The following is a 25,356-nucleotide window of genomic DNA, read 5'->3' on the forward strand; positions in this document are numbered from 1 at the left end:
TTAAAGGGAAATTAAATGTTGTAATTTGCAGGTGCAAATCGGTTTGTTCAAGTCAGGGCGTCAAATCAATTACTTCATAATTCATGCGTTTGGTGTTCAAGAAATTCAATTTTTTTGCATTGAGTTATTGACCAAAAGAAAAAGTTAGATATTTATCACAAGAATGGAACTCTCTGACATTACTTTTCATTGGTAGATTTCCAGTTGATTTATGCAAGTCAGTGGGCCATTGAGGAAGAAAGGGTTTGGGTAACCTTTTTGGTCGGTGAAGATTGTCCCATATGGAAATCAAACCACTGGTTGGAGAAGGACCTAAAGTTCCCGGCTTCCATTAGTTAGAGCAAGTAAAAATCAAGGGGGATTTTAATCCAAGCGGTATCTTGGGTATTGACCATAGATCGACGAGAACAATGAACTTCAACAAAGTTGTTTACTAAACAAATTTGTAGCTGTACTTTTAATCCAAAGCACATTCGTACAGATAAAAGTAAGAAACTATGAGTTTACAACATATACCAGCTCATTTCCATGTTACAGACAGATAAAAAGAACACACAGGACACAACCCATGTGGGGAAGGGGAGAGAGCAGAGAACATGATTTGATTACACTTGTCAACCTCTACTGGCTATAAGCATCAGGTGAATTCTGCTGCAAATACCCAGCCCAGTCCTTCCCTTGCTCCTTTACTCTATCACCAAACTCCGCCAATCTTCCTGTCATGCCACAACCAACTCCCGCAGAGCCTCCGATCTCTCTGTACATCCATGCTAGAGTGGAGACACCCGCAAGAGCCATGGTCGCTGCAACGGCGAACCCAGCCAAGGCACCCGCAAAGACCAAGCCAACACAAAGCAGCAGAGGGCTGAATATGAATAGCAGAGGCGAGCTGATAACTAGCAATACCAGTGTTGCCATGAAGCTGAACCCCATCATACCCAGAAGCGGTGCAGTCACTGCCACACCGGCCAGTGATGTGCAGACCATTGATCTGCCACTTACATTGTGGGTTTCACCTTGCTGTTGATGGTATTCTGCCATAATCTATGCTTTGTTTTCGTTTCCTTCGGTTTTGTTTTGCGGTGCTCATGGAGATTGGGTGGTTTTATAACAGAAAGAGGTGAGAGAGACATGCTGCTTAGGTGTTTCTTGGAATCTGTGGGGGACGCCTTTACTCTTCCATTTGGCGGGTACGAGTCCATAAAAAGGACACGTAGTGCTGGATTCAGGTTCAGTTTGCATGAGGTTGCCAATGAGACACAGAGACAACAACTCCCACCATTTTCAATTAATGTATCAGTGCTTCCTAATTACAAATAAGTTGTTGAGGTCGCTTCAAATAGATGCCTTGCAAGAAATCATATTTTGCTTCTCAGAGTGACAAAATAATAAATGGACTTGCCCTTTAAGGCATGAACTCAAAGATTGGAGATCGATGCAGAACAAAACATGAGAACCGAATAACAAATCGATTTGTTCAACTAATCTTCCGAATATCCTTAGATGACTCTATAGCTAGCAGGATGTCTTTGCAACCTGAGGCAGCGTTTTCAGAAGGGACATTGATGGCCTCCTCACGGTGTGATTGAGCAGGAGCATGAGTGTCAAAAGGGTCAAAGCCCCTGCCTGATGTGCAGTGCCAAGTGAAACAGGCACATATGATAGAAGTGTTGATACACCTAAGGTTACCTACAAGAATGAAAAATAAAATATAAAGAGTTAATATTGTGAACTATTCATGAAAAGAAATACTGGAATTGGGACTAACCAGTTTTGTTTAAACGAAAGAGAGTTAAAAACCATGGGGCAAACAATCACCTGCAAAGCAGCCATGCCTAGTGTGCTTCCAACCAAAGATCGAATGGCCGGATGGATGTCCAACTTTCTGGATGACCACCACAAAGCACTGATAGAGATTAAAGTGGTAGTTGCAAGGATACGGTGGTCAAGCTGCCAAAACGAAAACATATATGATCTGTTATTGAAGTAGTTTTTCTCATTATTGTTATCAGTTATCAGGAGGGACAATAGCCTTTTAAAACTGAAATTTTTATGCATAATCATTAAGTTTTAGCTGAGCATGAAACAATTGATGTAAAAATGAACAAGAGGAACAATACCAAATCTTATGTGACAATTCATTCCAGCTTTACAATTATATATGTTTCAACAGTTTATCCTGTATAAATTAACTGATGCCTGCGTGTAAATTCTATTCCTTTTTCTAAGAAATCATAAGAGCACCTAATGAAATCACCTGGAAGATGATGAAGCTCACTTGCTTATATACTCTAAGAGGTACTATTAGAGAAGACAAATTACCTGCACTGTCGATGTATTCTCAAAGAAGTTGCGGATAAGTGGTTTCAACTGGAATACATCATCGGGAATCCATACATCTCCCATCTTTGGAAAAGTATTGTATGCATGGCCCTGAAAATTAAGGCATACACAGACTGCACCTCAGCAAGGATCACAAAGATTTACGAGGTTATTGTGAAAGAAGGGGTACAAGAAATGAATTGAAAATAGCTACATACAGCATCATTTCCTGCAACAAATGCTCCCGAGACCGCTGTAATGCCTACAATGAGGCTCACTGGAATTGCGAGCCTCTTGACTTTGGCAGCCCCTTGAACCCAGGCTAATGATTCAGCAGGAGGTTCAGGCATTACAACAGAAAGGGCGGTCCAGAACAGGCCACTGTAAATGACAAATGCTGAAGTAAGATGAGCAGCAAGACGGTAAGGGCTCACTCGGGGCTCAACATATTCAGAAGGTGGCTCCTGTAGGAAGGAATCATCTATGCAGTGAACAATAGGAAGAAGCTAGAGAAGGAGAAGATCAAAATAGGAAGAAGCTAATTGCTTTTCACCTCTAAACCACTTTTGACCATCCACCAACCAATTAGACCCTGACCAGCACCAAGAGCAAAAAGAGCAGAGAGTCTTAGTCCAAGGCGCAGGGTAATATATCCCTTACGAAGAAAATATGAGAATGGCAAAGCAAACATGACACCTAGAGCTCTCCCCCACATTCGATGTGCATATTCCATCCAGTATATAAATTTAAAATCCTCAATACTCATCCCTTTGTTTACTCTGCATAGAAATGTTTATTAAACATATAATAGCAGTTATAACAACAATTAATTCTAGCAAGCAATGATGGTAAAATCTAAGTTATGAGTACAAGTTTAGCTAAGGCTGCAAAGTACAAATATTACGAAGTGAAGCTACGATTATTGCAGCAAATATAGGTCATATTTTTGGTCATACCGCTTATATTCTGGTGACTGCTTGTATTTCTCAAACTCTCGTTGCCACTCCTCATCTGATAGAGGAGGAAGTCTCCCAGTGAATTTCCAGTCAGTCATTGAAAGACCAGATCGAGTCAGCCGTGTGACACCACCTAGTACCACCATACTAAAGACCCAGGCAGCAGAACCAAAGAGCCATATGCTCACCATCTTCTGAGCACGCGGGCCTGCAGTTACTAGTAGTTTGAATCCCTCCTTTTCTGTGGCAACAGAGGCCAAAGTGGACATATTCCTGAAAGATGGCACTTGATGTCCCTGAAACAGTAAAAGAAGTTCCTTTTAATCACATTCACATAACCCTTGGAGCACATCACCATTGTCCTTTTAGATAATTTAAGAGAAAATCCACAGAAGAAACAACTTTCTTCAATTGAATATTAAAACTGCACTCTGAAACACCATTTTCACCTTCAAATACTTATGGTGGATAATAAAATGACAAATGTAGCCTCTCCATGTCCACAGCAAAGCTAAACACTCCGCGAGTGACAAGAATGCTTAAAATCCCTAGCTGTTCTCAGTTGTAATTCTTTAAATCAGAACCAGAGAATGCATCTTCAAATGATAGAATGAGTCAACGAATATGCTGTCATCTAATTCATATTTTGGTTCTAGGATGACTGCTCCCAATTTAAATGAATTCCCATCATTCATGCCACACTTCAACAGCTTTATTCAAACAAATGGTCCAAATCACTTGGTTTCCACCAAGACCATAATATATCAGTATCAAAGTCGACAAAAGAACTAACTTTCATTTGCTCAACAATAAAAGTTAACTCTTTTACTATAAACAACGAAAGAAATACAAGAAAGACAGTTATCAATCCAATCCCATCCCTTTTTCAGAAAGAAAAAGCTACCTGCAATTGCTCCGTCCAAAATCTAAATAAAAGAGAAATCAAGACAAAAAGATACCCATTTCAACAAATCGAATAAAGAATCCAAATTGAGAAAGAAAAGAACCTTAGGCAGAGATCGAAAGCCATGAAAGCAGCTCCTTGCGACTGCATTGGCAGTCCAAGCAGAAGCAGAAGAAGAAGACGACGATGTAAAAACACGAGAGGAAGACGTTCCCTTGAGATTGGACGCTAAGCTATTGAGTACAGATTTGTTCCTCTTCAGAATCGAAGCAACCGCTCTGCTCTGAAACATTTCCTGCGACCTTTCTCTCTCGCTGACTCTTAATTCTTAAAGCCTGTGGGTTTAGGGAGGTTTTTCAACAAAACTGGTAAAGCTTGTCCTTTTAGTACAGGGTTTGGAGGATCCGTATCTGTTTTGTTGGTTTAACAACGGGTTGTCGGGTTGGCGGGTAATTTGGGTTGGTGGGTCCTCTTTGTATCCATTGATATTTCTAATATACATTTCCAAAAGGTGAAAACTTGATTTGTTACAGTATAATCTTTGACGAATTCATATCATACCATATTGGGATTTCCATCATGTTTAAGATTTCCACCTCGTCCTCGAATTTTTTTCTTTTTAATTTTAATCATATGATGAAAATGCTGAATATTTGAACATCTGGGATAGCAACAAAAGCTTCATTTTTATTTCTTTTCCTTTATATCAATCCAAAGATCAGCGCTTCACGTCTGGAATCAGCCTAAAAAAGTTTTGGTCTTTTTAGATTGTTGAGGTGTTAGAGATCAGAAGTTAGACTGTCAATTGCAATAGATGCACAGCTGCCGCTGGAATGCACCAACCAGCCTTACTTTTATTGGACTTGCAATTCATATTGATATCATTTTTTTATTTTACGATCCATTGATATCTGGCTGGAGCAGCCAAGGCCCTATTTTTGCAGCTACAGTGTTCAAACCCCTTGCCTCACGTTCTCCTAGGAAATGCTGATGCAGAGTCTTCTGTAATATTCAGAAACTCCTTTTCCTCTCTTGTTTCAGGGAACCAGTTGTTGATCAGCAAGTGTGATTGAATGAACAAAGAGAGAAGTAGCTTATATAGATCTGATTAGTACAAAATTATCTTGGTGAAACCGGCATGATGCAAGAGAACACATGCAGAGAATAGCCACATGCATTGCCTCCTTATTCCATGCTATGAATCTGAACCTTTTACACCATGACCAACTCAATGGCAACCTGCCTTGTTTCCTTCTAAGACGTGGGCCCCTCCAAGTGCAAATGACTTTCCAACCTCCTACTAGTGCAGAGCAAAGAATCAGGTCATCACAACTCAATGGTAATGCTCCAAAGATACAACTCTTCCTCAGGAACTCTCAAGGACAGGGTCACTAAACCAGATCCATCTTCATATTCAAAACCTACTTCTTCTGAGTCAACTGTTATTCTCTTTGGTTGAGTAGATGAATAGGCTCCAAACAGGCCACACCCTCGAACCTTCATATCAATGTTTACACTTATCCCGGATTGGTACCTTAATTCCTTGATGGCTCCTCCGGAATTGAACATCTCGATTAGACCAATGGGAGCAAATTTAGACCCATTGGACAATATCTTTACAGGTATCACTGTGAAGACTTCATATTCTCGTGCCTTCAAAGTTAATGGCATGGTTGCATTATTTGGAAGGTAGATCAGTTCTCCTGCATTTGGAATCAGAGAGTTTTTCTTCAGGAAGCTGAAGCATTTCGATTGACTATGTCTATATCTAAGTCATACATAATTTTGTGACTAGCTGTTAAAGAAAATAGAATTAACATGCTTGACATACCACCAAGATGGGAATATATGACAGAATCTCCATTCCATCCATCATCAGTTACTTTAGGCAAATAATCAACATCTGTGGCCTTGATATATCCTGTAATCGTGCCAGGTTGTAGGTCATGGATAATATTGGTCTTCCCAACTTTACACCACCCTGCTCCCTGGCAGTTGAAGATCCCAATGACTCCAGTGAACTCATTCAGATTCCAAATCTTTAGAAGGCTGCAGCAGATACCAAGAGCACCATGAGCATAAAATTTTTTCTGTTTGATGCATTCCATCCAGGATCAAGAATCAAATCAAATATACAATTTTCATTCCTTTTCTCACCTTTTGCCATCTCTGGCTGGATCGCTGAACAAGCAATCCCTTGTAGGTCTTCCTGGAAGTTTTGCTCTCAATATTGAACCATCAGGAAGTACAAGCTTCCTGAGTAGTTTAAAGTCGTGTTGCCCAGGTTTGTCACTGTAATTATATACCACTCAATATGAGAAATCATATGTTAAATTTGCTGCTGTCAAGCCATAAGTAACACTAAATTGTACCTGACATAAATAGCACATCCTCCAACAGCACGAGCTGCTCCGTGGTATTCTGCCATTGGGTGCAGGCTCTGTCACCAAAATAATTCCTGTGTTAACATTGACAATTCAACAAAGTATCTACCAAATAGTAGAAATAGACAAAATCTGCTAACTTACATGAAACATATCCCAATCTGGTTGCATAAATTCCCCAAGAAAAACAGTATTGTATGCAACTGAGGCAATGTGAATTGTGTGGGATGCCGGGTCTCTTGGCCAGAAATCATCTGATGCCCTAATAACAGCTGTTCGTTTTGCACTGCACAAATATATCATAGGTTAGTCCAGTTCAGAATCTCTGATAGCTTTACTAGTAGACATGCTTAATTCTTCCAGACATGAGAGATGAATTTTACCTGTACAAACCATCTGTGTTATGACTCATACAAGAGATTATGTCATTGTTACAGAAGTTCCTAGCGATTGATGCCTCTAAAGCCTGATGGTATTTTCTAGCAAGTTTCACTCTTCCACCATGGCCTGCCCCAAGAGTTTCAAGGATGTTCTGAACATCAACTTTGACTCCATCGATACCAGCTGATGCAAGGTATGAGTGAAGTTCATCATAGAAGTTAAAAACTTTTTCAGGGTTAACAAGGCCAAGGCCATTCTTAATTATCATGTCCAAAGCTTGATCAGGCTCATTTGCCTGAACTCCAGGAGATGAAATAGGGTAAGCCAATTTGGATTCATAGTGTTCCATTTCGGTAACATCTGGTCTAACACCTCCCCAGTACCCTGTTATTGCATGCCAAACATAAGCATACTTCAAAGCATGTTTCTCTTTAATTTCAGTGACAATGTGGCGAAGCCCCAAGGCGGGATCCTCTACCCTGTGACCCTCTTTGCCATCTTTCTGAAACTTATGGTTCTCTTTAATATGTGTCAATCTGTTCGCGAAGCTGGAAGACAAGAAAGCCGAAACAGCAAGACCTTTTTTAGGCTACGGAAGGAAGAATATCAAAGCATAATAAGAGAATTCTGGTTTAACTGCTTACTTGGCTGCATTATCAGCTCTGAATTCAGTTCCATTTGGATCCATGCCAACAGATTGCCACCCATCATCAATAATAACAAACTTTGGAGGAATCCCACCTTTCTCCAAGCTGCAAGAGTTACTAGTTAATGGCCTATCTATGATGCCTAAACAATATACTGGATAAACAGCACCCTAGCAAGAAGAAACTACCTCTCCAATCCTTCCTTTAAACTCTCAGAAGTGACATTGGTGTAGAAAGCATCCCATGTACACCAGCCAAACCAATTTAACATGTCTGGCATCTGAACAGTGAAGAACGAACACATTTATAATTTTATATAACAGGAATGCTCGAATGGAGATCACACAACTCTAACTCCAGCAACAGGATATTAGTTCCGCGGAAGACTTACCTTCTTTCTCTCACGATGAGAAAAGGTCTGTAAATGTTTTTCCACAGACCTGCATACAATTTCCAATACAACTTAGCTAATAATTTCATTGTTAGACATGGGACAATGTGGTCCAAGAAATGTCATATGGTGAACTTGAAGAAAGATCTGCTAAAGAGTAAATCTGCAGTCATGGAGGAGCAACCAATTCATGAAGAATTATGTTTAAAGGATGTTATGATCAGCAAGAGACTTACTTCACTGCATTGGTGATAACATCAAATGGATCTGATCCAGCTGCCACAAAAACCAAATGACCCCCCTCAAACTCATCAACAGCAGGATCTCCTGCAATGCAGAAATAATCCCGTGAGTACAATAAGGAAAACCAAAATGTTTTAACAAAATTTGGATTGATGTCTTGTTTCTCATCCTACCACTTTCCAAGCAAATCTCCAACTCATTTCTTTCATTGCCTTGAAGAACAGCCCTGAAATCCCCTTCAAGAATTGGTAAAAACACGACATAAGCAGCAGATTCGTCTTCATTTTCTATGTCAAAATGAGAGCCATCACGTGCCTCGACGATTAAAAACTGGGTTTCAAAGGGGATGTCTTGACCACAAGTTCCCATCCTCTGTGTCATCCACCACATTTTGAATCGGAAAACACACATAAAACGCAATCCCCTGCAGAAGAACCAATATATATTAGCATATTGAAAGCAAAACAAACCAAAGTCTTAACAATTGCCAACTACCAGATTATCAAAGACACCGATTTCACAGAAAATAACTAAGAGAACGAACTAAAGATTCTGCATAGGGACAAAAACAGCTTGAACACGCATCGTATCATTAAATCATAATCCTGTCTGACAGCGAAAACCAATAATTCTTCTGTACTGCCATAGGTCGATTGCTCACAGAAAATCAAACAGAAGATTGAGAAGAAAAAAGAAGATGTGATGAAGACTTACTCAAGCTTGCCGATGGGAAAGACCCTGCGGCTCCCCATCTGATCTGAAACAACTCCAATGAAAGCTCCATTAGCCAATGCACCACCAGAGGCAGGAGTCACCACGATGTTGTCAGGAACATCATGCAGAATGCAGTCGCCCAACACCATTAATTTCCCATCATCACTCACAGAAATCCCAGCCCCCACAGTCATCTTCTTCTTCCTTTTTTAACCAGCAAAAAACAAGAACAACTCAATCAAAAGAACAAACTTTCCTCTCCAAGAACAGAGCAACACCGACCCCAGATGCAACTATGCTTCAGAAAGTATCCCCAAAGACAATATACAAGTACCACAACATCAAAAGACAGATATGGGGCCTTTATGAATCGGGGGGGCTATTTATAGTCCCAGTAAGGATGATGATTAATGGTGCTGAACTCAACTGAAGAATCAAATAAATGTTTTAGTATGTCATGGAAGGAGTTGCAAAATTTTAAAATTGCAATCTAGTGACTCCGTAAAACAAGGGCAAACTCCTTTTTTTGAGTTATTGTTCCCGCGGGAATCAGATTAGGATTTGGACCAACTTTTCCATGTTGTCATGTCTCATATGTACGGTACCTTATATAAAGGTTTCACTTTGGAGTTTGGACCATACCAAATATTGCATGTGACTCCTCTGTCCCACCAAGCCCATCCCTTCATCAAATCATCTCCGTTTGATTCCATGTGCACCGAGCCATCATTGGTTACTACTAAAGAATAATTTGTTCCATGAAGCATCTGATTAATCCTGGGAAACACCTCATAGCAGTACTTTGTGGCTTCCCGAGGTTGTAACGGTTGACCGCTACATTCAACGTGGGGAAACCTGATGGATATGCAGGCAATGAAACCACGTGCACCATTCCACGTGGCAGAATCCTTGTGTCTAGAGACCTAATTCTTTGCCCCAAAAAACCAATAGCTTTGCGAGATATGGACAGGTTGGTGAGAGGTTGTTTGAGGTTGCCAGCTACTATATAAAATGCTTGCAAGGATTGACGTGTATCCAACGTGGAATTTCTTCAAAAGAAATGAACTAGGGTTTTGAAAAAGTAAGAAGAAAGGGATATACGTGTGGCCACGTAGGTTACATGCAAAACACAGCTCAGTTTCGACTTGGCATTCCTATCTGTACATGCAATTGCAATTTGTGGCCACCCAACTCCAACTCGATGACCACACCATTTGGATATTGAATGATATAAATCAATTAGTAGCTTAACGATATTAAATGCTTGCTGGGATTTCCATTTCAGGATCATACACCATGTCTTTAATTTCATGAGTTTTGTCATGAAACAGACAGCAAGTTATTACTATTATTTGTTTCACAAATTCAATGATTAATTGCGTTTCTATAATACGTATATAGGATTATATAAACTCTTTTAATAATAAAATACATCAAGTTGCCTCAAAAGGGTTTGAAGCCTAGAAATTGAATAATCAAGGACTTGTTAGATATTGAATATTTATGAGCAGGGCTTAGTTTAGTTTTCTAAACACAGGCTGCTATGACTGCCAGGTCCAACCGAAATTCTTAAGGTCAATCAAGATTTGCCTTTTTTCTCTTGTCTCTGTCCGACCAATCATTGAATTTTACTGTTAATATTAATGATTAATTGCTATACTTTATACAAAAACATCTTCAACAGGAGAATGAATTTTTTTTTTAATCTTCAAACTTCAGTATGCACTCCATCATGCTATTCAGTCAGAGACTGCACCGACCATATCTAATATCCAAAGTTCAAGAACTAAAGAATGGAAGAAAAGGGGAAAGTTTTTTTTTTTTTTTTATGATAAATTCATTCCCAGAAAAGAAAAATGATTCAAGGAACGTGGACAGATAGAAAATGTGGAGTGGCTGCCAACAAAAAACTGCACGTGAAGGTTGTTAGCCGTCCAATATAAAGGGTGATGTATTATTTTCATGACTGTGACTGCCACTGCAGGCTGCAGCTTTTCTTGAAAACCTATTCTGCAAATTTATAGCATAGGGTTGGTATGATTGAGTTCATATAATTATATCATCATATGTTCAAGTGGGTTCATGCCAATTGCCATGTGCGGGATGCATGCTGAGATAAGATTTCTTTGTTGCACATGTAAAAAGCCTGCCTAAAAGCTACGTTGTACAAATTATTGGAGCAGATTTTTTCAGGGAATACAGCCAAAGTGGAATTGAGGAAATGGGGTAATAAAGTAATATGAGAACGGAGTCGTTGTAATGTAGATTAACTTTTCTGTTGACAGGCATGGCAAAGGTTTCTGTATCAGAAATATACCATGTCATTGAGGAGCATTGCAGCAGGACAAACATTGTGGAACCACTTGAAATTAGCCCCATTTACAGTCTTTTGGCAACCCTCCAGGATTCATTTAACATATATTTTGCAGATGAGAATGACCATTATCTATTATTATGTAATCTGTTGATCTTTTCGCAACCCTGTTGCTGTTGATTGAGCCTGGGACTAGCTACACAAAGAAAATGATACTAATTCAATAAATGGAAGTCTCAAGTTCCAAATCTTCCTTCCCTGATTATTATAAAAGTTCTTTAGTTTTAATTTGTTCCATCTAATGATTCCGAATGGAAGTTGGAAAGAGAAAAGGAAAGCCTAAAGAATTCATATAGGAGACACAATTATGTAATTTTACATGCTAAATCTATCAGTGAACCTAGTCGATCAGTCCAAATCTTTTCAAAGATGACAAAGAAAACGCACATGGAGCAGGTTTTCTTTCAACAGATTAAACTAATAAAGATTTTGTCTCTAACCTGATCCACATATGCATATGCTTAATTAGTAATTAAATCGGCCTGCATCTAAATGTCTTCCCCCATTTGAAAAATGCATTCATGTGTGGCTGATACCACTCAAGGCTTCGAACCTAAGCGACAAATTAAATTACTTGGTTCAGCCACCTACAGCAAGATGCTAGCAAAATCACTTTGTCCGATCCATTTAATTGGTATTATATCTGTCCCAACTCCCAAGGCAATCTGCATTCTGCGTGCAGTCACCGGTTATTTTATAATAAACAGAAAGAAACAAGTGATCCCAACCTACTCAGCATATGTTTATATTCCTTTTTGGACACATATTCAGAGATAATCAGCATATGTTTTTGGAATGACTTGTTGCTATTAATGCACCTATAGCAAGGAAATCTGTAATTTCTCTTTTTTCTCTCTCTGTGTCTCTCTGCTTTTTCTCCTTCTTGCTGCTAGTGAGATCTATAGACAACATTAGACAACGCAAAAGGATATGAAGGTGTTGTACAGATCAAAGGTGGTTCAAGTTAATTGCAAAATTATAGATTGTAGAGCCCATTGTCTTTCTTATGACTAAAAAGACCTTATCTTGGCGGAGCCAAGAATCTGCTGAAATTTTCGGCAGAGGCATTATGCAACTTACATAATAGTTTGTCTTTCTGCTTTTGTTTTAATATTTTGCATACAAGTGGAAGATTCCAAGTTTGATTCCATGATTGATATGATGCACTTGTACAAGTTGTCTTTACTATTTGATCTTAGAATTAATGTATTTTCTTGTTCAGGGAAAAGGTTATGTAAAATGCTTATCAGTTACCACATAATGGAAAGTTGCAGATGGTTATAAGCAAGCAATGGAGAAGGATATATATATAATAGTTCAAGATATCTGCAAGTTGAAACCTACATACCATAATCCAAATTCAGAAGTAGAATACGACTAATACAACTGATATTAGTAATATACCAATCCAACAAACTGAAAAGAAATCACCTCAACCGAAAAGCAACGGAGAATAGGTCTAATATAGAGGACTCAAACAACTTAAAGAAGTCCACAACAAATATATATAACGATCATAGAATCCATACCACCGGGATTGAAAAATCTCCTTTCTTGTCAAGATCCTCTTTTGCCAAACTGTCCGTGGAAGAAATTAACCTTGGAACTTGGCACATACGCAACCTATTAACATTTGTTTCAAATTGTTAGACAAAGATCTTGAATTTGAATAATAAAAACAACAATTATTTTGTTAGAACTATTAAAACTCACCCAAGAGCATTAGCTGTATTATTTTCTTCCTCCACTTCTGCGGATTTTCCCTTTGATAACATATTTTTGTTGACCTCTCTCAATGATCTTAACCAACCACCATGGTTTTCCAGTTGTGAACACTATGTATCCCATGCTTATTCCAAAAACCAGCCCACATCCGTACCCCATCAATATAGAAAATTTCCAATTCACAGCATCACCATCTTCATCAAATTTTGTTGGTTGTGGTTCCAAATTCTGCTCATCATTACAGTTTTTGGATAAAGGAAGTCCACATAAACCCGAGTTTCCAATGTAGGAATCATTTGTGAAAGTATCAAATTGTTTGCCTTGAGGAATGAGTCCCATGAGATTATTCCAAGAAAGATTTAAGACCGCTAAGAATTTAAGGTTTACTAATTGTGCTGGAATTTTTCCTTCAAGCTTGTTCGATGAGAGATCTAATGATTCAAGTATTGACAAGTTCCCTAACACTGAAGGGATAGGACCCGTTAAACTATTGTAAGAAAGATTGAGGACTATAAGTGAATGAAGTTCTCCAAGTATTATAGGTATCTGTCCATTAAATTGATTATTTGAAAAATCAATAATGGTCAAAATGGTTAAGACTCTCTCAAGGTGTATCTCCAACCCTTTTGTTGTAATATATAAAGGTTGATAAAATAAACCATCTTGATTAGACAGAGCATATGTCATGTACTTGGAGTCACTTTTGCTTTCACTTCCACTTCTCATAGCATGCAGATTTTCAAAAAATTTCATTGGCAAGTGACCATTGAAGTCATTGTGAGAGAGATCAATGATTCGCAAACAAGAGAAGGAAAATCTACCTTCAGAGCTGCCAATGTGACCATAGAATCGGTTATTCCGCAAGATAAGAACTTGTAGCTTCAAATTTCTTAACCAATTTGGAAAGGTGTCGTTTAAGTTGTTGTCCCCTACATTTAAAATTTCCAATTCCGAGCAATTAATCAAAGAGCGTGGTAGTGACCCTTCTAGCTGATTGTGATTGACGGAAAAACTTCTCAATGAACAACCTTTATGAAAATTTCCAGGTATTTTACCATGAAAACTATTCATGCTTAGATCCATGAATTCCATAGAGTTGCTTAAGTTACCCAGACATTGTGGAATAACTCCATGAAAATTATTCTCGAACAAAAGGAGAGAATTTAGTGAACTCATATTGCAAACTGATGAAGGGATTTCTCCAATTAAATGATTGAGTGAAACGCCTAAGCAGCGTAATGAAGGTTGTAGAGCTGGAATTCGACCTTGGAGCAAATTTGAATAAAGATCAAGAACTTGAATATTCTTAGGAAAAAGTTGCTCTATAAAAATGTAAGCAAATGATTTCTAGCTCAAAAAATGATACTTTTACTAACCCTTACACAGCATCTATCCACTTGCTAGTGCTTGGTCGCACGAGGAGGTATTCATATCACAACTTATATTGAGAAAGTTTTAATGGAACTAAGTAATTTTGTTGAATAAACCATGCTAAAACAATTTCTTCCCCTAGATTTTTTTTTTATTTAACATATGATTTTTCCTATTGATTCTAAGCTAACAGATAAAAACCCTCTAGTAATTAAGAAGTTGATGGTTAAAATATTAACTTGACACATGATTTCTTCTTTCTACGGTCTCTTGTCCCATTTTTATTTTCAATTGTGAATGCGTAATTAATTACAATACGTAACCTTTTGATTGTTTAATTTTTTATTTTTAATTATAATGATGAATGAGAATATTATTTAAATGATTAAAATGACCTCAAACATGCACAAATTGGATAAAAAGGAAAATAAAGATTACCTATCAAGTTGTTATCACCCAAGCGGAGAATCTCCAGAGAAGGCAAGCTTCCGATTATTGATGGAATTTCACCTGAGAAATTGAGTTCACCTCTTATAAATCAAAATTTTCCTACTATGATTCATTACAATAAATAGGCCACTTTTCTTTGTTGAGCACTAATTAAGGGAGTACTTTATTCAGCATTTTTTTCTTTACAAAATTAACTTAAGATGAAACAAGTGTGTTTTTTTTCCAATGTAAAAATGAAAAATGTTAAAGGATACTTTAAACACTTTTTAAGGTGATATATATAAAAAGATTTTTGTAATTAATATATTATCTTTTCTTGAATTTGGTATGAATAGTACATTAATATGTAAAAACATTTTTTTAAATAAAAATTTTACTAACCTTAACAAGTGCTTATAGCCACCTATTAACTATATCTTTTTTTTCTCTTTAATGCATAACTAATTAACATAGAAGTATAAATTTTCAAAAATAAATTTGGACAAATTTTTTTCATAATTTTTTCCTTAATGGAGATCTAATAAATCCGGTAAATTCAAAAATAATTAATAAAGTAATTTTTTCATGAGTTTTATCACACTTATACTAAATTTGAAATTTAAATCTCTTCTTCTGAGTTCAAGTTTTCAAGTTCAGCTTAAACAAAAAATAAAATCATAAATTTGAACTCATTAATAAAATTAAATTGCCAACTAATCATTTTAATTTGTCAAAAGGAAGACACATATTAAGCATACTTGTTAGGTTGTTACCAAAGAGACGCAACTCTCTTAATCTAGTCAAATTCTTGATTTCCAAAAGCACACCTCCCTCCAAGGAATTGTTGAATACATCTAAAATTTCTAATTCTTGACACTCGAATAAGGTCGATGGAAGTTGACCTACAATGAAATTATTAGTGGAGAAATCAATATTTGCAATAAATTTTTTTTCACTTGCAATAAAAATATATTGATCTTAAGGATTGAAGGTAGAAATTTATATGCTAGGAGAGCTATAGTCCTTTTTATATATAGTTAAAATTTATTTTCCATGATTAAGGTTATATTTAAGGTGGAAACAAATTCAGAAAGAAACAATGCAATTAATCATTTTGCACTAAGTTTAAGAAACCACAAGTCCCACAATCTCCTTTCTTCAATTCTTGTCAAGATCCCATTTATCAATATGTGAGAAATCGGGCTCTCTTGGAGTATCCTTGTTGGAACATACCAAATCCGGTAACAAAATCATTTTGTTAAAACTTATCAAATTAAGCAATTCAAATATTTGTATTGAGTTTTAATCCTTCCATCTTGAATGTAAATAGGGATTTCTGTTATATGGATATTTGCGTGTACCGACCCGATAACATAGAAGTTAGGTACTCTATATTTAGTTATAGAGTGGGTTCGGTAAGGTTTTTAATACTCGACTCTGGTTCAGGTAGGTTTTGGGTATCACCTTTAAGATATCCTAAACCCAAACCCGATTATACATGTATATGTTAATATTATATATAACTTTTCAAAAATTTGTAATTTGTAGAATTCGAAACTTTAATCCTCTTTAGCTTCAACACAGTCTTTTTCATCTTAACTAACTTCTTTTTTTGCAAATTAATAAAAATAAAATTAATTTTTTATATGGTTTTTAGTTATTTAAATTGTTGTTTGAAATTTAATTTATATTTAACGAATTCGGATAATTAATAGATAGTATTATATTATTAGGGTTTGATTTTCTATAATGTTTTGCAATTTTATCCAAATTTTAATAAGGTTTGGCTATTGTTATAATTAAATAGATTCAAGATTGGTTACCTAAAAAAAGCGGTTATCTTACCTGTTTACATCATGTAAATGAGTAATTGTTATACGGCTATCCATAGATACCCGACACGATAACATAGGTTTCGAGTACCCTATATTTGGTTATAGGGCTGGTTTGGATACGACTTTTAATACCTGATTCGGGTTTGGGCAGGTTTCAAGGTGTCACCCTTAAGATATCTTAAATTTGAACTTGAATACACACACACACACACACATTAATATTATATATAATGTTTCAAAAATTTGTAATTTGTGGGTTCTCTTTACTTTCAACACAGCCTTTGTCATCTTAATCAACTTCTCTTTTTTGTAAACTAATAAATAAAAAATTAAAAATTTTATGTGACTTTTAATTATTTAAGTAATTGTTTGAGTTATTTAATTAGGTATTTAACAGATCCGGGTAATTAATAGACAGTACTGTCGTAACGTGCGAGTCCGGGAACCCAACCGCCAGACGCGATGTGAAAACTCTAAGAAAAAAACTAACTAGGAGTCGCCACCAATCTTTTTTACTAAGTGCGATTGGCCACCTATTGACTCGGTTCTAATCGATGAAGCCTTAAATTAATTTTAAGCCTATCGAAAAGAACCTTAAACTGGTCTATGTTTTTCTAGATCTAAGTTTGAGAGGATTGTTACGCCCGGGGAAGGATTAGCACCCCTGGGACGCTCGTTCCATGAATGGTATCATTCTTAGATTATCCTATTAGGCTTTAATTTTTAAATTAGCTATACTTCCTTAGTTATTATTCACTTATTTTTATCTTCTATTCAACCTAAAATGGAATGCAAATGTGAGGCAAGATGATATGCATGGCGTGAGATAAAAAAATACCGGACGAATAACTTTTTATTCAAGATATTTTCCCAAATCCGCCCATCATACTGGTGGGACTCGGGGTATTCTCTCACTTAGGGAATTATCTGAGAAATTCACCTTCGTAAATTCGACGAATAATTCCCATCATCGGAGTTATCGTATATTTTTCTTTAAAAATAATGTTTTCGTGCATAATGAACCTAATACGAGTCAAAAACTTTTTATTAAAGATATTTTTCGAGCCCTCCCATCACACTGGTGGGACCCGAGGACACCTCTTCACCTAGAAAATTTTTCGAGGGATATCCGCCTTCACAAGATCCTCGAAAGATCCCATCATCGGGGCTTAAACTCGAAAACAGAAATATTTATATGCAATGATATGTATGATGCAATATATATATGCTACGCTAATGTAATTATCTATTTTTCATTTGTTATTATTTAATTATTATTTTTGTTTTATTATATTTTTTATTATCATATTTTCTATTCTTATTTATTATTATTATTATTATTATTTATTTTATATTATTTTGTTTTTTTATACTTTATATTTTTGTTCTAAGTTCTTATGTTTTTCTTTTATAATTAGATAAATTGTTTATAATTCTATGTTATTTTAGTGAACAAAAATTTTATTTATTTTTATTATACTATATTTTTTATTTTCTATATTTTTATATTTTTATTATTATTATATTTTTTCGTAAGCAATCTTTTATTCAAACCTAATGCCTAAGATCTTATTCTATACACTACATTTAATTCTTTTTTTTACTTTCTTATCTTTGTCTTCATATTTTTTATAATATTTATTAATTCATAGCTTGTGCCACTTGATATTTAATGCTTAGTTTTAAATTAGTTGTTGTTTTAGATTTTTTTATTATTATCTATTTTTTTATCATTTATTATTATTTAATTGTTATTTATATTGCATTTTTATAAATTTATTATTTTATTATATATTTGAATTATTTTTATTTATTATTTTTATCCTCTTTTTTTATCTATTGTTATTTATTTGTTATTTTTATTGAATAACTTTGTATAATCAAATTCTTTATTTATTAAAAATTTCGAGATCTTGAAATCGAGACCCTCCCATGGTACTGGTGGAGCCTTGATTCGGATTCTGAACCTAGGGAACATGAGCCCGGGATTGCGACTTCTCGAGTCTCGACCGATCATCCCATCATCGGTATATTATGCTTGTGGTTAATATCATGGTATTTTTGTATTTATTATTATTATTATTTTATTTATTTGTAGTAAATATTTTCCTAAGCTTCAATTATTTGTATAACTAAACATTCTCTAAATATATATATATATATTTTATTATTATTTTTATTTTTTTTATGCTTCATTGTTTCTATATTCTTCCATTTGCATTAATCTCCTAAGTCTTAAAATATCATAAAAAAAAATTAAAATTTTATACTATAATTATTTAGGATTAATTGTACCTAATATTTTTTAAAATGGAAATCATACAAAATGGGCCAAAAAAAAGCAAATCCACAAAAGGGTTAGGGATTTACCTTGGTGGGCTAAAAGCGGCCCAAATGGCCAACCCACTACTAGAAGCCTGCGGATCCTGCTCCCCAAAACGCACCGTGTTAGTCTCTTGCCCAGCAGCCTTTTGTTGCCCAAAACGACACCGTTTAGTGCTTCAGCCCTAACTGTTTAAACTTCTTTTCTTTTCTCCCTTTTCATTTTCCCCTCTCACTTTCTCTCTCTACTTGCAGGATCTCTCTCTTTTCTCTCTCTAAAAATCAAACCTAACTCTAAAAAGAACCCCACCACCGGCGCCGGCTTCTCTCTTTCAAAAACCCTTCACCGGCCGCCCGCCTAGATCTATTCTTTTTTTGCCTAAATTGGACTCTCCCTTCACCGACGTCAGCCAACCTGACGCCGAATCTCCCTCTGCCACTTCACTCTTTCTCCCCAACCTTACCGACCGGAGGCCTGGGAGCTTCTCTTCTCCCTCTCTTTCCTTTCACTGGCAATCCGAAAACCCCAAATCTTTCCCTTAAAACGGGCGGGATCCTTTTTTCTTTGTGGTTACTGGCTGCTAGATTTTTATAGGTTGTTTTTTGGTTATTGTGGCTAAGGATCGTTGGCTGTTAGAGACTAGGGATTTTTTTGTTTTTTGATTGCTTGGTTTTTGCAGGTTTTTTGGCTTCCGATCCCTCCCGATGGGTGCTACAGTGCCCCCTTTATACTTGGTTAAAGGGGGCATGCTCCCACTATCCTGCCAGACGTCAATTTTTCGCGTTTGCCAGGGTGAAGGTGGCGCCCGACAGGGTGCGTCCGCACCCTGCCAGTCGTACCTTTCCTTTCCTTTCCTTTTTTTTTAAAAATTATTTATATATTATATTTATATATTTATTTTTTATTTTATTATTTATTTATTATTATTTTTTTAGTGTCTACAAGTACTATATTATTAGGATTTGATTTTGGATAGTATTTTACGATTTTATCTAAGTTTTAATCGAGTTTGGATACCTTTTATATTAAACAGATTCAGGATTGGATAACTAAAACTAAAAAAAAGGGGTACGCTCCACTTCTATGGATTTAAGACAAACAACAGCATAATATAAAGATCTTGAACAAAGACCCCACAACAGAAGCAACTAAAAGAATAGCAGCAACAAGTATAACATCACGAAACACGATACTTTTACTTAATTCCCCTTGCACAGCATCTAGCCACTTGCAAGTGCTTGATTGCATCAGGGAGAATCCATATAACAACTTATATTGAGAAAATTTTAATGGAACTTAGTAATTTTTCTAGATAAATTGTTAAAAACAAGCTGCTATCTGCTGAGCAAAAAAAAAAAAAAAAAAAACTGTTTCCCTTAGTTTTTTATTTTTGTGTAATTAACACATGATTTTTTCCATTTGATTCCAATCTAACAGATGTAAACCCTCTAGTAATTAAAAAGTTGATGGTTAAAATGCTAACTTGACACATACTTTCTTCTTTCTACTGTCTCTCGTTCCACTTTTATTATTTTCAATTGTGAATGTGAAATTAATTACAACACTTAACCTTTTGATTGGTTGGTTTTATATTTTTATATTGATGAATGGAAAAAATTATTTAAGCATTTAAAAAGATCTTTTATATGCACAAATTCGATAAAAGGAGAAGAAAGATTGCCTGTCAATTTGTTATAGCACAAATTAAGTTCCTCAAAAAGGTAAGCTTCCCATTGTTGATGGAATTTCTTATGAGAAATTGAGTTCACCTCTTAGAAGTTAAAATTTTCCTTCTAAAATTTGTTGCAATAAATAGGCTACTTTTCTTTGTTGAGCACTAATTAAGGGACTACTTTATTTAACTTCTTTCTGTCTTTACAGAATTAAATTATGATGAAAAGAAGGAAAATGTTTAAATACTTGTCAATGTAATATTTACAGAAATATTTTTGTAATTAATATATTGTCTTTTCTTGAATTTGTTAAGAATAGTACATAATATGTAAAAACATTTTTTCCAAATAAAAACTTAACTAACCTTAACAAGTGCTTATAGGCATCTCTTAACTAAATCTTTTCTTTCCTTTAATGCATAACTAATTCACGTAAAAGTATAAATTTCCAATCCAAGTTATTTTCTTATTAATTTTTCTTAATGGAGATCTAGCAAATCCGATGAATTAAGAAAGTCATTATTTCATGAGTTTTATCACCCACATTTACATTACTCTTGAAATTTATATCTCTTCTTTTAAATTCGAGATTTCAAGTTCAACCTTAATGAGAACTAGAACCATAAATCTGAACTCACGAATAAAAACAAATTGCCAACTAATTGTTTTAATCTATCTAAAAGAGGGTACATATTAAGCATACCTTTTAGGTTGTTATCATTGAGGTGCAACCCCATTAATCTAGTCAAATTCCCGATCTCTTGAGGCACACTTCCTTCTAAGCCATTGTGAGATAAATATAAATATTCTAACTCTTGGCACTTGAATAGAGCTGATGGAATTTGACCTGCAGTGAAATTATTAGTATGGAAATCAATATTTGCAATAAAGATATTTTGATCTTAAGGATTATTAGTATGGAATTTCTATGCAGAGAGCTATTCATAATGTTAAAATATCTTTTCCATTGTTAAGGTTATATTTGGAGTTGAGGCAAATTAAGAAGAAACTACGTAATTGTTGAGAAAAAAAAAACAACGTAATTAATTTGTTGAGTCATTAATTGTGTTGGTTGATGCTTATTGGTTATAATCAGGTTCATGCTGTGAGCTTTCTACGCAAGAATTTACTCTTTTTACAATTAACTCAATGATTTGATTTCTTTTACTTATTGAGTAATAATGAAAATTAAACAACACTAATATCCGAATATTTTAGTTTCTTTTGGCCCCCAACAAACATAATGATTCCAAGCTACAATATTTAATTAAGGAGAGATATTAGATTCGAGCTGTAATACTTCCTTTTTGTGAAAAATGAAAAAGTAAATATTTTGTAAAAGGAGCAGAAGGAAATAAGAAACAACAAGTCTCACAATTTATGGAATTTCATCTAAGAAATTGAGTTTTGCCCTTAGAAGTTAAAAGTTTCCTACAAAGATTGTTGGCATAAATAGGCCAATTTTCTTTGTTGAGCACTAACTAAGAAACTACTTTATTCAACTTCTTTTTTCTTTAGAGAAGGTGTGTTTTTTCCAATGTAAAGAAGGGAAATGTTAAAAAGTACCTTTAAATACTTGTTAAGGTGATATTTATAGAAAGACTTTTGTAATTAATACATTGTCTTTTCTTAAATTTGGAAAGAATAGTACATTAATATGTAAAACCATTTTTCATATAAAAGTTTAACTAACCCTAACAAGTGTTTATAGACATCTATTAGCTAAATCTTTTTTTTTCTTGCATAGCTAATTAACATAAAAGTATAAATTTCCAATCCAAGTTATTTTTTTCATGAATTTTTTCTTAATGTAGATCTAACAAATTTGGTGAATTTGAAAATAATTAAGAAAGTCATATTTTCATGAGTTTTATCACTCACACTTATACTAAATTTGAAATTTAAATATCTTATTCTAAATTCAAGTTTTCAACTGTGACTTAAATGAAAACTAAAATCATGAATCTAAACTAACGGATAAAAATAAATTGTCAATTAATTATTTTAATTTGTCTAGAGAAAGGCCCACATTAATTTTAATTTCATGAGTTTTATCACGAAACACACAGCAAATTATTACTACTATTTGTATCACAAATTCTTCGGCTCTATCAAAATTTCCTCGTTCTCTTGTGTCCCTCCAACCAATCATTGAATTTTACTTTTAATATTAATGATTAATGGCTAGCTTTATACAAAAATATCTTCAACGGAAGAATGATTTTTTTTTTTATCTCAAACTTCAGTATGCATTCCATCTTAACACTTTTATTATTTTCAATTATGAATGCGAAATTAATTACAGCACTTAACCTTTTGATTGGTTGATTTTGTATATTTATATTGATGAATGAGAAAATTATTTAAATATTTAAAAAGATCTCTGATATGCACAAATTCGATAAAAATGAGAAGAAAGATTACCTATCAATTTTTTATAGCACAAATTAAGTTCCTTAAGAAGAAGTAAGCTTCCGATTGATGATGGAATTTCTCATGAGAAATTAAGTTCACCTCTTAGAAGTCAAAATTTTCCTTCTAAACTTTTTTGCAATAAATAGGCTACTTTTCTTGGTTGAGCACTAATTAAGGGACTACTTTATTCAACTTCTTTCTCTCTTTACTGAATTAACTTATGATGGAAAGGAGGAAAATGTGGAAGAGTATCTTTAAATACTAGTGAAGGTGATATTTATAGAAATATTTTTGTAATTAATATTTTGTCTTTCCTTGAATTTGGTAAGAATAGAACATTAATATGTAAAAACGTTTTTTTTCAAATAAAAATTTAACTAACCTTAACAAGTGCTTATAGGCACATCTTAGCCAAATCTTTTTTTTCTTTAATGCATAACTAATTTACGTAAAAGCATAAATTTCCAATCCAAGTTATTTTTTTCATTAATTTTTTCTTAACAAGATCTAACAAATTTGGTGAATTCGAAAATAATTCAGAAAGTCATGATTTCATGAATTGAATCACTCACATTTATATTAAATTTGAAATTTAAATCTCTTCATTTAAATTCAAGTTTTCAAGTTCAACTTAAATGAAAACTAGAATCATAAATCTGAACTCACTAATAAATAAAAACTGCCAACTAATCATTTTAATTTGGTTAAAGGAAAGCCCACATTAAGCATACCTGTGAGGGTGTTATTATCAAGATCCAAGTAGCTTAATCTTGTCAAATTCCCAACGTCTTGAGGCACACTTCCCTCCAAGGAATTGTTAGATAAAACTAAAAGTTCCAACTCTTGGCACTTGGATAAACTAGTTGGAATTCTACCGGAAAGATGGTTGTTTGCCAAATCCAGTACTTGTAACATAGGAATTTGATCAAATAGAGCTGGTGAAAGTTGACCTGCAATGAGATTATTAGTGCTAAAATCAATATTTGCAATAAACATATATTGATTGTCGAGCAAGTTGATTATTATGCAACCTGAAAGCCGATTATTGTGTAAATACAACCACTTCAAGTTGGAAAGATTTCCGATTGCTATAGGCCCCTTCAGATCATTGTCATACAAGATCAACTTCTCAAGGTTTGACAAAGAGCCCAAAGAGGAGGGGATAACACCAGAGAAATTGTTATCATATAGAAACAAGCTCTGAAGTTGAGCGAAGGAACCAAACCATGATGGGATTTCCCCACGAAAGTTGTTGTGACCAAAATTTATATATTCCATTGAAGACAAATTAGCCAATTCCATGGGCAATGAGCCATGGAAATGATTAAATCTGATGTTAAGCTGAGAAAGAAAAGATAGATTTCCCAAGTGGGGTGGGATGGTGCCTATAAGACTCATGTTAGAAAGATCAAGAGTGGTAACCCTTTGATGATGGGATCCGCAAGTGACACCGATCCAGTTGCAAACAGAGGTAGCACTAGTCCAGTTGGTTGCCAACAAGTTTAGAGGGTCATGGGTGACATAGGCTATTGTTTGGGGTTGAGTGGATGAATTTCAATCCAATTATCAGGCCACAGCTTCGAACTTTCAAGCCAATAGTTGTTGTTTTCTTAGATTCATATTTCAACTCCTTGATGAATTGAACATCTTGATTGGACCAATGGGAGCGAACTTAGCCCCACCGGACAGTGCCCGACAATATCATCCGTTTGATATGTCAATGATTCTTTAATCATCTTTTATATTGTATTTTGTAAGAATCATGAAGCTGATGTAGTGAATGACGTATATGATACATTGAAATCATTGTCAGAGAGATCAAGAAGGAAAATGTAACTGTGATCTGTTGAGGTTATATGTTAGAGTTGAGTGTTATAGAGACAAGAAACAGGGAGATGAAGCAGCAAAGCAACGCCTATATTTCTTATCTATTCATACATATAAACTTGCACACATTAACACACCAATCACCTATGATTTAATTTGACAACACTACCTATTAATCTATTTAAATTCTAGATTTCTTGAGGCACACTTCCCTGCAAGACATTGTGAGATAAAGATAAAAATTCTAACCCTCGACACTTTAATAGAGCTGATGAAAGCTGACCTACAATGAGATTATTAGTATGGAAATCAATATTTGCATTAAAAATATATTGATCTTAAGGATTAAAGGTATATAGGAATTTATATATATATGCTAAGAGAGCTATATCTCTTTTTATGTATAATTAATTTTTTTCCATTGTTAAGGTTATGTTTAGGG

The 25,356-nt window shown here is 34.8% G+C and overlaps 4 protein-coding genes across 4 annotated transcripts; all 4 read right to left on the reverse strand.

Moving 5' to 3' along the window:
- Positions 1–411: 411 nt before the first annotated feature.
- COX15 (cytochrome c oxidase 15) lies at positions 412–4,833 on the reverse strand. Its single transcript, XM_018124769.2, has 7 exons — positions 4,286–4,833; positions 3,279–3,574; positions 2,876–3,101; positions 2,541–2,786; positions 2,323–2,433; positions 1,819–1,950; positions 412–1,689 (listed from the first exon to the last, which is right to left on the reverse strand). Exons 1-7 carry the CDS (start codon positions 4,472–4,474, stop codon positions 1,516–1,518), a joined length of 1,374 nt encoding a protein of 457 aa, XP_017980258.2. The 5' UTR covers positions 4,475–4,833; the 3' UTR covers positions 412–1,515.
- Positions 622–1,041, reverse strand: LOC18593192 (glycine-rich protein / oleosin). The gene has a single exon (XM_007020295.3). The coding sequence runs from the start codon at positions 1,039–1,041 to the stop codon at positions 622–624; it is 420 nt and encodes a 139-aa protein (XP_007020357.1).
- Positions 4,834–4,983: 150 nt separating the features above from the next.
- Positions 4,984–9,509, reverse strand: LOC18593193 (putative galactinol--sucrose galactosyltransferase 1). The gene is made up of 12 exons (XM_007020296.3): positions 8,943–9,509; positions 8,402–8,652; positions 8,222–8,312; positions 7,986–8,034; positions 7,783–7,874; positions 7,592–7,699; positions 6,950–7,495; positions 6,711–6,852; positions 6,555–6,622; positions 6,340–6,474; positions 6,014–6,231; positions 4,984–5,885 (listed from the first exon to the last, which is right to left on the reverse strand). Exons 1-12 carry the CDS (start codon positions 9,134–9,136, stop codon positions 5,509–5,511), a joined length of 2,271 nt encoding a protein of 756 aa, XP_007020358.3. The 5' UTR covers positions 9,137–9,509; the 3' UTR covers positions 4,984–5,508.
- A 3,174-nt stretch (positions 9,510–12,683) lies between these two features.
- LOC108662684 (uncharacterized) lies at positions 12,684–24,604 on the reverse strand. The gene is made up of 7 exons (XM_088808353.1): positions 24,119–24,604; positions 23,819–24,037; positions 21,376–21,519; positions 15,600–15,743; positions 14,851–14,922; positions 13,030–13,970; positions 12,684–12,939 (listed from the first exon to the last, which is right to left on the reverse strand). The coding sequence occupies exons 1-6, from the start codon at positions 24,483–24,485 to the stop codon at positions 13,048–13,050; spliced, it is 1,869 nt and encodes a 622-aa protein (XP_088664479.1). The 5' UTR covers positions 24,486–24,604; the 3' UTR covers positions 12,684–12,939; positions 13,030–13,047.
- Between the last annotated feature and the right edge of the window lie 752 nt (positions 24,605–25,356).

The sequence above is a fragment of the Theobroma cacao genome, chromosome 7, assembly GCF_053813885.1.
Source record: "Theobroma cacao isolate CCN51 chromosome 7, ASM5381388v1, whole genome shotgun sequence".
Taxonomy (NCBI): Eukaryota; Viridiplantae; Streptophyta; class Magnoliopsida; order Malvales; family Malvaceae; genus Theobroma; species Theobroma cacao.

Excerpts from the sequence above, each read along its gene's own strand:
- LOC18593193 (XM_007020296.3), bottom strand. The coding sequence starts at position 9,136 with ATGACTGTGGGGGCTGGGATTTCTGTGAGTGATGATGGGAAATTAATG. Across the intron at positions 8,653-8,942 it reads TTTCCCATCGGCAAGCTTGA|GGGATTGCGTTTTATGTGTG; the intron begins GTAAGTCTTCAT and ends GTTCTTCTGCAG. Across the intron at positions 7,875-7,985 it reads CTCATCGTGAGAGAAAGAAG|ATGCCAGACATGTTAAATTG; the intron begins GTAAGTCTTCCG and ends TTCACTGTTCAG.
- COX15 (XM_018124769.2), bottom strand. The coding sequence starts at position 4,474 with ATGTTTCAGAGCAGAGCGGTTGCTTCGATTCTGAAGAGGAACAAATCT. Across the intron at positions 1,951-2,322 it reads AGAATACATCGACAGTGCAG|CTTGACCACCGTATCCTTGC; the intron begins GTAATTTGTCTT and ends TCGTTTTGGCAG. Across the intron at positions 1,690-1,818 it reads TAGGCATGGCTGCTTTGCAG|GTAACCTTAGGTGTATCAAC; the intron begins GTGATTGTTTGC and ends TCATTCTTGTAG.
- LOC18593192 (XM_007020295.3), bottom strand. The coding sequence starts at position 1,041 with ATGGCAGAATACCATCAACAGCAAGGTGAAACCCACAATGTAAGTGGC.
- LOC108662684 (XM_088808353.1), bottom strand. The coding sequence starts at position 24,485 with ATGAGTCTTATAGGCACCATCCCACCCCACTTGGGAAATCTATCTTTT. Across the intron at positions 21,520-23,818 it reads TGATAATAACACCCTCACAG|GTCAAATTCCATCAGCTCTA; the intron begins GTATGCTTAATG and ends ATTTCACTGCAG. Across the intron at positions 14,923-15,599 it reads CTTTGGTAACAACCTAACAA|GTGAAATTCCATCAATAATC; the intron begins GTATGCTTAATA and ends TCAATTTCTCAG.